This window comes from Morchella importuna, assembly GCF_003444635.1.
Source record: "Morchella importuna strain M04M26 chromosome Unknown Morimp01GS002, whole genome shotgun sequence".
In the NCBI taxonomy this organism is placed as follows: domain Eukaryota; kingdom Fungi; phylum Ascomycota; class Pezizomycetes; order Pezizales; family Morchellaceae; genus Morchella; species Morchella importuna.
In genome coordinates this window covers 2,008,108-2,023,255 of record NW_025763399.1, presented here as the reverse complement: position 1 = coordinate 2,023,255, position 15,148 = coordinate 2,008,108, and the positions used below count along the sequence as shown (strand labels likewise).

At 47.6% G+C, this 15,148-nt stretch overlaps 5 protein-coding genes across 5 annotated transcripts; 2 read left to right on the top strand and 3 right to left on the bottom strand.

The window, feature by feature from the left end:
* Positions 1-538: 538 nt before the first annotated feature.
* On the top strand, positions 539-1,075 carry LAJ45_01387 (uncharacterized protein; the record flags this gene model as incomplete). Its single annotated transcript, XM_046110982.1, has 1 exon — positions 539-1,075. One exon carries the CDS (start codon positions 539-541, stop codon positions 1,073-1,075), a length of 537 nt encoding a protein of 178 aa, XP_045976160.1.
* A 1,373-nt stretch (positions 1,076-2,448) lies between these two features.
* Positions 2,449-2,916, top strand: LAJ45_01386 (uncharacterized protein; the record flags this gene model as incomplete). Its single annotated transcript, XM_046110981.1, has 1 exon — positions 2,449-2,916. The coding sequence occupies one exon, from the start codon at positions 2,449-2,451 to the stop codon at positions 2,914-2,916; it is 468 nt and encodes a 155-aa protein (XP_045976159.1).
* A 389-nt stretch (positions 2,917-3,305) lies between these two features.
* LAJ45_01385 (uncharacterized protein) lies at positions 3,306-4,420 on the bottom strand (the record flags this gene model as incomplete). The annotated part of the gene is made up of 2 exons (XM_046110980.1): positions 3,306-4,154; positions 4,211-4,420. 2 exons carry the CDS (start codon positions 4,418-4,420, stop codon positions 3,306-3,308), a joined length of 1,059 nt encoding a protein of 352 aa, XP_045976158.1.
* A 1,492-nt stretch (positions 4,421-5,912) lies between these two features.
* Positions 5,913-7,746, bottom strand: LAJ45_01384 (uncharacterized protein; the record flags this gene model as incomplete). The annotated part of the gene is made up of 4 exons (XM_046110979.1): positions 5,913-5,988; positions 6,046-6,569; positions 6,649-7,508; positions 7,578-7,746. The coding sequence occupies 4 exons, from the start codon at positions 7,744-7,746 to the stop codon at positions 5,913-5,915; spliced, it is 1,629 nt and encodes a 542-aa protein (XP_045976157.1).
* A 3,681-nt stretch (positions 7,747-11,427) lies between these two features.
* On the bottom strand, positions 11,428-13,951 carry LAJ45_01383 (uncharacterized protein; the record flags this gene model as incomplete). Its single annotated transcript, XM_046110978.1, has 4 exons — positions 11,428-12,112; positions 12,159-12,859; positions 12,922-13,698; positions 13,763-13,951. The coding sequence occupies 4 exons, from the start codon at positions 13,949-13,951 to the stop codon at positions 11,428-11,430; spliced, it is 2,352 nt and encodes a 783-aa protein (XP_045976156.1).
* Positions 13,952-15,148: the final 1,197 nt, after the last annotated feature.

Genomic DNA, 15,148 nt, shown 5'->3' with positions numbered 1-15,148 from the left:
TTTCGTCACGCTGTAGCAATCGTTTCTTTTAGTGTTATCAAGTCGAATCTGTCCCCACTAAACTTAGTAGGCTATTTTTTCTTTCTTCATTATTGTGGTCATAACTAAAGTGGACTTATAATTCATCTTAAATATAAAGACACAATCTTTCAATATAAAAAATGGTCTATGGGTTTATACATCCGTTACATAAATAAGGGTAGTAAGCTAAGATTTCCTGGTCGAGCCATATTTCTTTAGAATGACTCACGAGAAATCACTCGAGTTGGGTGGTGAGTGATATCCCATGACATTTCGTATGGGCAAGGGGTTTGAGAAAGACAGAGATGAGATGCGCCTGAACAGGGGTGGCGTCTGAAAATGTGAAATTAATTGAAGTGGTCTTATGGACTTAATCATTACATGTAGTTGTACGTCTATTCCATATACATGTATGCATATGCGGTTGGAGTGGTCGAACGTAAAGTTAATGCCAAGAGAAAGGCCTTGGCATATTTTTAACACCTTTGCAAAGTTTATCTTGCCCCGGCTCTCGGGGATGTTCTCTCCAAAAACTCTCGTCGGATCCACAGCAACATTGTCCGGTCACATCAAGACCCCCGTACTTAATATGGCCAAGACCACCTGTGAGGTAGATACGAACGACTCTTGGACTATAAAGATGATTGTCACCACGATCGAAATCATTCACGATAAAATTAGTTGGATCAAGCAGGCCATTTCGACACCTTGGGTTTCAGAAGTCATCGAACTACTCTTTGACGAGCTTGACCTGCTCAAGGAATTATTCTTAATCATACAAAATATAAAAAAGGACAACCCCAAATTCCTGGGGCCACAAAACCTTGGATTCTCAATTATCAAATGCGGCGATTTACTGAAGGAGCTTGGTGGCGATTTTATAGACTCTTCCAATAATATTTTCGAATACATCACAAAAATCCAGAAGTATAGGGACGATCTCATACACATATTGTGTAACGAAGGCTTTCCAACAACAGCACCCAATGGGTACTCAAATTTGTTGATGCTGCTGACTGGAGTGGAAGATATTTCCGTGTACCAGGGCAGGTGATAGGGATAGCACTATACCGCTGGCCATGACCATGATTAAATAATCACACTACAAGAAATGAGGAACACCTATCGATGGTGAATTATGTATTGCAGATGAAGGGCGTCAATGTCTTAGTCAGAGACAATCATAGATCTGCTGGATGACTACGCAGGCGTTTCTGCCAAGATTGTTTATGATCAACTGCGCCGAGTGCTAGGGTATACAGAGGACACTTCATCTTGATTAACGATCTCATGAACAAGGAGGACTATTATGTTCACTGAAAGGGAGTCAAACAAGTATACGGGAGGCTGCATAGCCATCGATGATCATTACAAACCCATGGAATGATACCAATATACTGAATGTAATAAGTACAGGGACATGTATGAATAGTAGATCTGTTGATTTAGATCGACGCACCTCCGAACATAAAATTTCAAATTCAAACCACCAATCGAAACGATTTCTATTTTAGGAGCTTGAAGTGCTGATAAGTGTAAACCATGGTATTGATTTGTTTTTGGTCATGGCTTGATTTGAATTGTCATGGATGTAACTATGTACGCTTGTTTCTTGGTTCTGAGTTACACTTAAGTTATAGTTTTTTGGTGAGCTTTGGGTACTCAAGCTCGTCCTACAACACGGATAACTACACAAAACTGGGGGCAATTTTGGAAGCAGAATAAATGTCCCTCCTATAACGATGGACACTAGCATGTGTGTCCTTTCTCCCTCTATTCATATGTAAACAAAGAAATATTGAATATATATCACTGACCAACCAAGTGCAGTTAAAGCCGAGTCATAACATATGACTGAATAGCGAAAATCTAGGGGCCTAACAGCATAGAGTGGATATGGGCCTCACGTGAAAAATTGGTCAGTGAATAATTTCGTAGCTTGAATCGCCCATGAAACTGCCATTCTTCGTTGTTTTTCTCTACATATTTCAACCAATCAGTTTATAGCTAAGAAGCAGAAATGCGAGTGCAGCCAGGTCTGCGTAGCAAAAACTTATCTTTGTCTCATTTGAAGCTTCCAAATGACCTCTTGGAGCTCTTTATCTCCAGCCTTTGCACTACAAGGAGATTGCCAAATATTTAGTAACAGATGTGGTTTGGTGCGACTAGTAGAGGTACATACATATGAATCCTATTTTGATTCTAGCAACCATCCATAAGCTTCAAATACTAAGGATCTATTTCAACGACCGTGCACAAGATTGGGATTGAAGTCGATACCCACAGATTCGTAGTGGGGTAGTTCGATCTCATCCTATCACTCGCCCACCGCCAAGCTTCCAGCGGCTCTGTGGAACCCTGATCTACACACCTACTAACTAAATCCCACCACATACAAATCCAACCTCACTCCACCGCGCGCGCACCATGGTCCGCTACAAAGCCCGCTACATCCTCTTCGACGTTCTGTACCCGAATGCGCCAAAGACTCTAGGTGCTGCCAGTACACATATCGAATTTTCCTCACCCAGCGACCCCTCTATAACATCGTCATACCTATCGGGACTGCTGCGCGATGGTCTCGCTCACCAATTTGGCGACTATGGGGCGGGTGTGGCGGGGAACCTTAGCGTGAAGTACTTTTCGCCAGCGACGTCGACAGGAATAGTCAGGGTGTCCAGAGATCACTATAGACTCGTGTGGACGGCGCTGTCGTTTATGAACGAGCTCAAGGGCGTCCCGGTGGTGATAAGGGTAGTGAGGGTGAGTGGCACCATCAAGAAGGCGGAGCAAGAGGCAATACGAAGAGCGAGGAAGGAGGTGAAGAGAGTGGGTGGGTCACTAGTTGACGTGGAGGATATTGTGGTTGAGGATGACGAGATGGAGGAGGATTGATAGGTGCGTCCATCAATCGGTTTAATCTTTGAGTGCGGGCGGTATCTTTTTTACTTTTCTTCAAAAGTTGCAAGGCGTTTGGATTCAATGGTGCTAAATTAGTTGTGGCATGTATTTTCCTCACCCTCATGCTAAGATTAGAACTATTGAGTATTTATTTCTCTTTCCTTTCTTCAGTGGATCCCTTCTACTGTAACATTGTCGGTATTACACTCATATGAGCAATGAAATTATACGCCGATTCGTCCCGTGCTATTAGCACGCCGGGACTGAGATATTACTTTGACTAAAGCTAGTTCCTTTCCAGCAAACCCAAACACAATTACCTACAATTTCCCATACCGCAACAAATACCTCCTCGAAAGCCCAGAAAAATCATGAGCTACAGCTTAACCCAAATATTCTTCTAATGTTGGAGGATCACAATCAAAAAATGTGGAAGTACTTGACCCATATAAGCAGATATGAAAATTTGTGAGAAGAACAGCTACCCTGTAGTGTGACCCAACATCGACATCCCCAAACAGCTGCTGAGTCGTCTTGAAGTCCAAAGCCGTCCATAAGCGTAGAACATCAGCAAATCCCCATTCAACGCATTCATGGCAAGATCTCATGGCCCTATTGAACATTTTTTGATCTTCAGTGATGTTTAGACTGCCGTAGGCCGTGATGAGGTTTTCAGTTATCGAGTAGTCTGAGTTTCCATACATGTAATAGCTTGGTGCATTATCCTCGCAGTGATCAAGTAGATGACTTTCACGCAGTAGCGTGCGGGGTGATCCATCCTCTGGTCCAAATAGATGATAAATCAAGCCATCAGGAGACTTTACAGCTTGGTACTTGTAGTTTTTCAAATGCATGTTCCTCCGATACTCTTCCCTTTCCCATTCAGCCTGTGGGCAAGCTCTTCGTATGGTGAAATCTATGAAGCCCCAGCACTTGTCGAGAGGTGAGCCTTTGGCATGAATCTTACTCGCGAACAGAGCCAGGCGGTCTTCGCTCAGGTGTCCAGATTCAAAGTCATCAAGAAGAAAATCCCAATGGTCCACGATATGCTGCAACGCCCAGTTCATAGCCTCAGAGATAAGGACGATATCATAACCAAATGTAAACTCCAATGTTTTCATTCTCGTAGGCCAGGCAAGCCTAGCACAGAGAAAGAAGAACGCCTCCTCCCTTGTAAATTCTAGACCCGTAGGGCCTATGATTTTCTCTGGCATTTCAAGAAGGATAGTAATCTATTTGATGCTATCAGCTGCAAGAAAGACATATTATTTATTCTGTTGGAACATACGGTACGAATGTTACCGGAAGTGAATCGTGTAAAATGCACGTATTCCTCATCCGTTAATGTTGAGAAATTGAGTTTGCCTCGGGGCATCCTATCACCGATGTCGTAAAATCTGAAGATGTCTAGCATGCATTGAAAAACGGCCCCCGGGGGCTGTCTTGCGAGAAATGCCCGGGTCTCTTCAGAGGGGTTATTTTGGGGAGGGTTCGACATGGTTGATGTGTTTGGTTGGGTTCTATATGAGGACGGAAGCTTAGGATAATGATCAGTGACATTACGTCATTAGCCGAACGACCTCACACTTATCGTAGAGACTCAGAAATACGCCTTGGGGAACATTGGATCCTGTGAGACATTGTCACTCGTTCCCCTAACCCTCATAGCAATCTGTTTAAGCTCCCTGCAGAAAAAACTGAACTGAATCACTTGCCACAAACTTTCGAGACTTTGTCTAACTATCCCTGAAGCTGTTAAGTGCATGCTGCAAGATGTCCTCGCTCTTAATGAAATTACAATACACAGCTCTATGGAGATACAAAATTTGGCAGCTTAAGATACATGCAGCTAGTACAGATAGTAAAGCCAAGCACGTTGCTATTGACATTGTATGAGGTTGAGATTGTGATATTCGACAGAACTGCCTTCCCGTCGGGTTAGACAAAGACCTCATGACCGACTTTGTACTACCGGAACTTTTCTTCTTCTAACTAAGTATACATGAGGTAAATATGTAGAAAGTCGAGCTAGACATTCAGGCTATGATGTTGAATTTAAGTCTTGCATGCACAATTTGAATTTGAAGACCATAGCCTCTAATTGGGCGAGTTTTCTATGATTCCCGGTTAGAAGAGGTGCATGCTGCGGGGAATATTGGGTGGAACTAGTGTTGATCGGTTTATTGGTGATATCCCCCACCAATACATCAATATGTTAGTAAGTCTACGAATCAAAGGAATAAAGTTCTGTCTTCGATAGATACGAGGTAGTAGAATATATTATCTCCAGTCACGGCCCCACGTCGTTCTACATCGAATGGTTATCGAAATAGTAGTCTGTGTATTTGATTGGCTACAATTTTGCCTACTGCGATGGTCACATAATATGTAGGTAGTTGAGTTTTCCAGCTGAAAGACCCTGCACCTTCTGCCGGCCGTGTTTATAATCGAAACCTGATCCCAGCTGCATGTTATCATAAGTGCACATATTCCACAGACTGAAGGAGTCCCTAGAGCCTGTCAGTCGTATTGACTTAGATGTGATTACGAGCTGCCGGCGGGAAAATGCACTGCGGATTAAAGCAGATAAGCTAAATTTAACGGTGAGCCCTATCAATTACATAAACAGGACGTCAAAAGTCCGGATTTGAATATCGAAATTGTTGGGGATCAGTAGCGCCGAGAATAAATTTGTTTCAGATTTTGTCATTCGAATCTACATATCAAATACGATGCTTTTACTGACGACCGCACTTATTTGAACAAAGTTACTCCAGGACCATAGCTTTCCAGACGAATATATAGAAATAAGAAACAAGAGAATACACCCGCCGTTACCCACCAAAACCCATCCTGTATAGAAAATTAAGCCCTTAACGTTACTACAAAAGCAGAGATAAATAATAAATAAACGAAATACAAACCCAAAATATCCCACCACCCGTTCCCGTCATCACAACACATTAGGCCATGGCGACAAAGAGTGGAATTCAGCGCTGCTTCGCGGGATAGTTTTGTGTGGTAGGTGGGTTGACTTTGCGCCGCCCGTGGGCGGCTTTCACTGGCCTCATAGTTCTTGTGGTGAGCCACGAGCCCTGAATAAGACGAAGGAATCTCTCTTACTCCCAATCTTTAGGAACTGTAAAGCCACTCGTCGCCCTTCCAATAGTTCCCACCTGAAATCCCATATCCTCAAGCCTTGTCTTGTTCAGAATTAACCTTCCATCAAACACAAACGCAGGTTTCTTCATGTGGTCATAAATCAGCTTATAATCTAACACAGTATCTCTAAACTCATCCCATTCTGTGCAAATAATGACAGCATCGGCATCGTCGCAGGCAGCATAGGCGTCTTTGGCGATTGAGACCTGCTTCTGTACTTCTGTAAGGTCGTCCATGACACCTGGTTCGGTAAGGTCAATCCAAATCTGTGATTCCTGAACTTTGGGGTCGTAAATGGCGATCTGAGCACCCTCCGTACGGAAGTGGTTTACTAGTGTGATTGCAGGAGACTCGCGGGTGTCACTGGTATCTTTCTTGAATGCAAACCCTAGGATCGCTATCTTCTTCCCGTAGATGGTGTTGAAAAAACTAGATATCACTCGATTTGAGAATCGCCGTTTCTGGTACTCGTTCATATCAACGACCTATCATAATCCCAGTCAGTCGTTAGTATGCAAGACTACTAATCCATGTTGCTGTAGTAACAGGGATGAGTAGGCATACCTGTTTCCAGTAAGCAGCGACCTCCGGAAGATGCAAGCTCTCACTCAGATACACCAAGTTAAGGATATCTTTCTGGAAGCAACTTCCTCCGAAACCGACACTAGCTTTGAGAAATTTTGGTCCAATTCTGGTATCTAGTCCGCATGCATAACTGACTTCTTCAATGTCTGCCCCGGTAGCCTCGCAGATCGCCGAGAGCGCATTGATTGACGAGATTCTCTGGGCGAGCAGAGCATTTGCCGCTAACTTTGAGAGTTCTGAGGACCAGAGGTTCATCGTGATGATCTGATCGCGTGCAACCCAAGATGCATAGACATCTGCCAAGGAAGCTGCAGCCGCGCGTCCGGATTCTGTTTTCAAGGATCCAATGAGCACTCTGTCAGGGTTCATTAAATCCGAGACAGCGGTCCCTTCAGCGAGAAACTCAGGATTGGAAAGAATATCAAATCGAATCCCGGCTTTGGAGTTTGCCTCGAGGATGTACCGCATGTTTTGCGCTGTTCGGCAAGGCACTGTGCTCTTTTCAACGACGATCTTGTCGCTCCGGGCGATCTGGGCAATGCGTCTTGTCGCACTCTCTACATAGCCAAGGTCGGCGGCATATCCAGCTCCCATTCCTTTAGTCTTAGTTGGAGTGTTCACCGATACGAAGATTAGGTCTGCATCGTGAATCGCTTTGTCGACATCAGTGGAAAAAAACAGGTTTCGTCCACGGCAGCTTTTCACAACCTCATCCAGTCCTGGCTCAGAAATGGGAAGATTATCGGAATTCCACGCATCGATACGGGCTTGATTGATATCGACAATCGTGACAATGATATCTGGATTTTTTGCTGCAATTATTGTACATGTAGGACCTCCTAATGCGGAAATCGAATAAGTACAAGTTTTCGGAGCATTCGCATTCCCGGCCGAGTTTGGTCACTTACCTACGTATCCAGCACCAATACAGCAAATCTTTTTGACTTTTATGTGAGGAATTGCTAGAGCCTCAGAGGTCCTAGTAGTTGAGGGGGAATTTCCTCTGGATGTATCGATTGAAGCGTCTGTATTGCCAATACAGGTTGAAGTCCCAGAATAATTGACTGCGTTCTTCATTTGAGTAATCGAGTAGGATATATATAAGTATGTACGAGATTTGCGAAAAGAACTACTAGCTGGAGATTAGCTATCCCGCAAGATAATGTAGAGTATTAAGCAATGATAGATGGGAGAACATAAGATGGGAGAACATACATGACGGACTGCAATAATATAACCAAGTATCGACTGATAAAGAAGTAAACTGAAAGTAAGTTGATGGATGTGTAGGTAGGTGAGAGGGAAACTTCGTTATTTAAAAGAAGATAAGGGGCTTAGAAATAGAGTTGAGTTTACGCACAGAGCACTAATGTGATAGCTGCATAAAATTCGATGGTAAGTGGGTTAAGGCGGTAGCTTGGTAGATATCAAGAATCTCGCAAACCCACTTAGGATACCCTACCGCCGGCGATAATGCCAAGGGGGGCTTGTGGAGCTTGGCCATTCAGGGATAGCCCAATGCTTCCGCCAGTACCTGCATAAGTGCTTTAAATCCTGCAATTGTTAAACTCACGAGGTACTGCCGAGTCCCGGATTACGTACCACTCCTGTCTCGTTACACTGCTGGGCAAGGGTATGTGCAAATGCCAATGCCAATTAATGAACACATAATCTGCCTGCTGCGGTTGTAGAGTAGGTACATATAGTTTAATAATCCGTATGGCCATGCGAAAATTCCATAGTCAACCGAGTTGGCTGTTGGGCAAACTGGGATGCGGGATACGAGTTAAGATGTCGGGGAGCCACGGATTGGAAACCATCGAATTGCTGTTTCACTAGGTACCACATACTTGGACCACTGACAGTTCTTTTCTGCGTGCTTTTATCCATCTGGAGCTGGTTCTTCCAGAATATTAAACAACGACCTCACTAGCAAGCATCAATAAATGGAGCAGGTGGGGTGCTCAGCTGAACCGAGGGAGAAACTCAATTAACTTCTCCCCTTGATGACGCCAGTTGTCTCATGGATACATGTTGAGCCCGCCAAGGTCGAGATCAAACGCCGGACCATCTAAACCCAAGGCTTCAAGCCAAATTTCCGCCCGGGATGAGCAACTTGGCCTGCCTGGACGGTAACTAAACGTCGTAACCATCTGCCCCTTAAGTGAACAAATGTCTTGGCACGTTATGACGGTCTCGAAGGCCCGTGATATTGTATGGAAGCTTTAATCTGTCGATGGAGGTACCATGATCGAACTGACCACTTGGGGACTCAGCCTGAGCTCAGCAAGATCGGATCTCCGGCCCCGGATCAGTAGCAAACTATCTCCGGATAGAATTTTTTTTTTTAGATGGGTACACATTAGTTATCCCAGTTGCCAAGGTACACACCAATGATTCCGAAGATTTAATCTCTAAAATAAATAAGCTTGGAGTGCTTGCATACAGAGCGGACAATCCCGCCAGCTAACCCGAGAGGACACTTGAGCATAAGCGAAGAAGTCTGATAGGGGCATCTTCGGGATAATGTCACCATCGACATCCTAGGGAAGCCTGATTCGTCAGATGTGATATGAGGATATTTCCTGCTAGAGAATGTAGGCGGACGACATGTTCTTAACAGGCCTAGTAAATTGTGTAGATTCACTGGCTGCTTAAAAGACCTTGCGTCGATTGATGGCGTGGGTCGATTTTGCTTACTCACAACTGTGAGTGATTGATTATGATTATATGAAGCTGGTAGCATTTGTTCTTGGGATGAAGGAAAGATTAGTATTGTATTTATTTCTTATAGATAGCTTTCTGGGAGCAAGCCCCAGAAAGGACCAGATCGCTATTATATCTGGAATCTCAGAAAGCTTATTACTAGCGTGATTCCATTTACTGTGCCCAAGACTCCATGTCCCCGTGTCGTGTCATCATTCAAGCACGCGGAGCTTAAGCTTTCTTTAGCTTGACAAGTAGGGGAAGCACACCTCGTCTCCAAACACACTGCATCTACATGTACTTGGCTACAAAGGTGTAGGGTGCCCCGAATCACGGACTATACATGATTTTGGTCAACAATACATCTTGGCCTACAGATTTACTTACCCCGCCAACTGTCAGAGCTGGGATTGACTTGTCCAAGGGCTGGCCTCGTATGGTCCACGAGATGAGGTGCATTGCTGCCTTATAGTGAGGTCTTCGAACTAGTGGTATCAAATCCCAAGCGATTAATTACGATCATGACGCCCGATGTTGGATAGTGCTACGGTCATGGCCAGTTGAGAGGCTGTATGTATGTTCTCCGAGAACTCTATCGGTGTCACCTGGACTTGATTAAGCATGAGCGCGAGATAACGATAGTATCGGACGGAGTCCAGAATCAACATCCCTGCAGGGGTGGGGTTCGCACGCTCTTTTGTGGAACTTAAGACCTCGCCGGGATGTTGCCTATGATCCAAAAGCACATCTCGAAAAGCACATCAATGCAATACCACTATATATATCACGAGGTAGAATATGACAAAGATGTTCCTCGACAGACATGTCACCAGACGACTTTCCATAACCACTCGGACTCCCCCTCACTTGGGCGGCCGGTGGCGGCTGGTGGGGGAGGGGTACAAAAAGCCACTTAAAACGTTGATCTTCTCTAATTTCCTACATTAACCGTCTGAGTGAGGGGGGGGGGGGGGGTCCGGGTGGCGAGGAAAAGCGTCAGCTTACTTCAGGCCTCGTGGAGGTCAAGGGAGAAGAACATTACAAATTCAAATATTTGACCCCGGGGAAGGGCTCATCGCTGGATGGATAGACTGGAGCGTCAAGGCAGTCGAGCTAAACATATACCCTTAAGAAAAGTACACTTGCCAATAGTTATCTTTATATAGTATTAATAGCTCAGAGATCTTATATATGGAAGGTCAAGCGGCGGGGTTGGAGGGCGGTGGGGTAGTTGATCTCAAATATCGGGCATCCCTTAGTCCCCTGGTAATATCGGAAGGCACCCTGCATGCTCGAATCTATGACTGCATGCACAATTTTGTACCTAAAGTTAAGGGTTACATGATTTAAAAAAAAAAAAAAATTCTCGAATCTATAAATCTTAGCATATCAAGCCAAGCCCTGTACCTTTCTCGGGACTCGCCGAGACTGGTATCGAAGTAATCACAGGCTATCACTCGGCCCGCTGCACCACCAATCGTTTTTTCTTTTTAGATATTTAGCTTTTCTTTTCTTTTTTTTTCCTTTTTGTTTAATTCATTAATTGCATACATTTAGCTTCTCAAATGATGTAAAACCCGTACAGGTAAACTGTGCGAACTTGTCATATCGAGAGGTGTTCTTATCATGTCGACACCTGTCTGATCCGTGACTATATAGCAAGTAGTTGGACTCTTTGTCGAGATTACTTAACTACATGTATGTACCTCGTACTACTTTTTCAATACCAACACCCCAAATCCACGTCCACGCCCAACCCTCACCACTCTGACAATACACTCGAACACATAAAAAACCAAAAGCCAAAAGGGCGGAAACTACAGCGCTCTGAGAAAGGAATATATATATATATATATAAAAGTCTAAGCCCATAACTACCATAAAAGCCCCCTCCAGCTACAAGAAGAAAAAAATGTACAACACAACGTTCAGGTCTATACACATTACCAACTCCACTGTCCATCAAGTACGCTGATTAAAAACAGAAAAAAGACAAAAGAAAGAGACGCTCCTACTTAATTAGCTACATAGTCCTATTTTATTTATCCTGAGTCAGTAATTTCGACCCTTCATTGCCTTCGTCCTCACTTTCCTCCTCCTCCTCCTCTTCGTCATCATCGTCCTCTTCCTCCTCACTCTCCTCATCCTCCTCCTCGCTTTCCTCCTCCTCGCTTTCCTCCTCCCCCCCTCAGTCTCCTCCTCACTCGCCTCCTCCTCACTCTCCTTAAAAAAGTCCTCCAACGTCTCCGGCTTCCCCTTAACCTGCACCTTCACCCCCTCCGGCCTCCACACCGGACTCTTCTCCGGCGTCGCCGCCATCCCCGGACTGACGCCTCCGCCAGCACTCTTCTTTATAGCGACCACCCCGCGCCTCTCCGCCTCGCCCTCCACCGGCGCCACGTCCCTAACACTCGGACTCGGCGCCCTGCTCTCGCTCACCCAGTCCTCGAGCGGCTCATACCCGCTGACGTCCTCGCCCTCGCCCACGACCATCGCCGCCGAGCCCACGATATACTTTTCGCGCCCCGTCGACGGCGACGGCGCCTGCGGCGTCGGCTTTGGCGCCAGGAGCAGTAGTGTTGCGAGCGGTGTTGAGGATGGCGTCGACAGGATGGACTTGTATAGCCGTGCCCGGTCGCGCAGGTCGTAGCTCAGATCGTAGCGCGCTAGCAGCGTGATATACGCAAACAGCAGCGCCACCGGATGCTTCTCCTCCCCTCCCCCTCCCCGTCCCCTCCTGCACCGGGGCACCCGACTGCGTACGGTCCAAGTAATGCGCATACACCTTCGCGGCCAACAACACAATCTGCAACTTCGCCGCCTCCCCCTCGAGCACAAACGTCTTCGCCAGCAGCCGTAGCGTATCCGCCGCGACATTATCGCCGCCATTGACGCCCGCAAACTCGCCCACGAGCCATATGATACTCGCGCGGGCGCTGGGATTGACGGCCGTATCGAGCGCCTTTGCAAGGCGCACAACGGTGCGCGCGTGCGCGGCCGGGTTCTGCAGGATGATGTGGCGGATGACGGTGAGGCTCTCAGCGACGAGCGTGCCGGTGCCGCTCTCGACCTGGCGCATGAGCAGCTTGAGGCAGCGTGCGGCGTTGCGGGTCTCGCTTTGCGCGCAGCGGCCAATAGCGCGGACGGCCTCGCGGACGAGGGCTGGGTCGTGGGTGTGCGCGAAGTATTCGAGTTCGCTGAGGATTAGGTTTTTAGTGCGGGTGGGGGTGTGTGGGAAGATTAGGGTGAGGAGCTCGAGCTTGAGTTTCCAGATGTGTGGGGGGTCGGAGGCGTGGACGAGGAAGTGGGTGGCGTAGGGGGTGAAGGGGTGTGGGGATTTGAGCGCGATGGAGACGATGTTGAGGAGGGCGATGTGCTGGATGTCGGTGGGGGCGCGGAGGAGGGAGATGAGCGGGCCGGCGACGGTGGGGAGGGAGGAGGCCGGGGCGAGGTGTGTGTAGAGGCGGGCGACGGCGACGATGACCTGGGGTGTGTTAGAGATATTGTATGTAGAGTAGGGGTAATGATCAATTGGGGGATAAATACAGCACTGTTCCGACTCTGTAGCAAGGGGATGCAGCCGCGGAGGAGAAGCTCAAGGTCCGCATCCGTGGCTGCGGCCGACACCTTCCCCTTCCTCCCCCTACGCACATCCTCATCCCCACTCTCATCCGAGTAGAACCCATCCCCATCCCCACCCCCCGCCTTCGCCCCCGCTCCCACCCCCGCGGCCTTCTTCACCCTCTTCTCCCTCGCCGGAAAGTTCGCCCTGGCATACCCCGTCAGCACCCGCAGCACCGCCAGCTGCCCCCACTCATCCATATCAATCAGCATCCTGGCAAGCGCCCTATAATGCCCATGCAGCATCTCCCACCTCCCCGGACACACGCCCTCCCACGCCACCACCGCCGCCCCGACCACATAAAAGCTACGATCGCCCAGCAGCACGCCCAGACACTCCTTCAGCGCCGGCAGCGTGCCCGTGTCCAGGCGATAGCACTTTGGAATCGCCACGGCGGCGGCCTTGCGCACGTAGGGCGACATGTCGGCTGCGCAGCGCTTTATCCCCAGCGCGACGATCTGGGAGATGACGGGGACGCGGATCCCGGCCATGACGCGGATGGCCATGGAGCGCACGAGCTGCGATTGGTCGGTGAGCGCCTTTTGGATGGTGTTGATGGAGAGTAGGGCGAGGTCGGGCTCGGACTCGGCGTAGCGGAGGAGGTAGATGTAGACGAGTTTTTTGATCTCGAGGTTGGGGGAGGCGACGTTTTTGACGACGTCGGCGAAGAAGGGGCTGCAGTCGGTGCCGTGGGACATCATCTGGGTGTGTTAGCTGTGTGTGTGTGTGGGAGGTGGGGATGAGATGGGGGAGAGGGAGAGGTACAGAGATGACTTTCCGCAGCCCGTCGAGGACCTCGCGGTCCATGCGGGAATTGAGCAGTTTCTTGGTCGCGGTGGGGGAGGGCGTGGGCGGCGGGTGGGAGGAGGCGGAGATGGAGGCGGATTGTGCGGCCTCGAGGGTGAGGTCGCGGGCGGTCTCGAGGAGGGTGGATATCCGGGAGAGGGATTCCATGGTGTGGTTCTAGGTGGGGGGGGGGAGTGAGTGGTGAGTGAGGGGGGAGTAGTGGGGTGAAGTCAAGTGAGTGTGGAAGTGGAGGAGGAGTGTCGTGAGAATTGTTGGTTGTGGTTGGTGGGGGGGGTTGGAGGTGGGAGTGGAAGTCTGTCTGTCTGTCTGTCTGTCTGTCTTCTTCTGTCTGTCTTCTTCTGTGAGGTGGAGTGGCTGGAACTGGGTTGCGGTGTGGCTTGTGCGGGGCGGGGATGCAGGGATGGCGTTGGTGGGGGCTTACGTCATTGGCCGGGGGAGCTCTTGCTGTAACAGTTTAGGGAAGAGGGTTTGACTGAGTACAGTACTTGTAGTACCGTGAGTACATGTACCGTACATGTACCGTACATGTATCCCGCTCGATTTATAAGTTGCAACATTTCTGTAGATACAGTCGCCTAGTGATCGGTCTGGACCGAAAAATGGTATTCTGATATCGATTATCACTATTGACATGCGGAATAAGGGTTAGGTTTTAGACCAGAGGCCGGAAAGAAAAGTAGCAAGCTAGGGCATAGACATGCGCGCGACTACTGAATTTATGTAAGGCCAGTCTTGTTCACGCTCTACTAGACAGAGCTCAATTAATTGATTTCACATATCTGTCGTGGTTGTGGAGTTGGATAATAATTTTCAAAAGTTGGGTTTTTGGTGAGAGGCTATTATTTCTTGGTTTGAAGTGCGCGAGGCCCAGAATATCGATTGTTTTATAGAGTATCTATTATGGTCCACCTAAATAATGTTATTCGGGTGGACCAACATACAGCGGAGCCCCGATAGTAGCATACTCTCGATAGTAGCATGTTGTTGGCCAATCCTGAACGGATCGGCACAGGCAAATTTGCTCTCGATACAAGCATATTCTCGATAGTGGCATAGGAATTTCCATTCCGGACCATATTATCGGGATTGCACTGTAGTATCGATACTTTTTCTCTCTATACCCAAGTGGTATTTCATTGACATTATTCCTCCAATACCGTGCCCGAGACGGTTACTGCGCTGCAATACGGCCCTATCTGCGTGTTCTGTCCTTCATCTGAATTATATTATTTGGATGGAACAAACACTGTGATACACCGTTAACGCTGACCTAAACAATTATCTAATTAGGAAAGTGATCAGAGCTGTTTATTACCTTGTTAGGAATGGAACAGGCTCTTCATC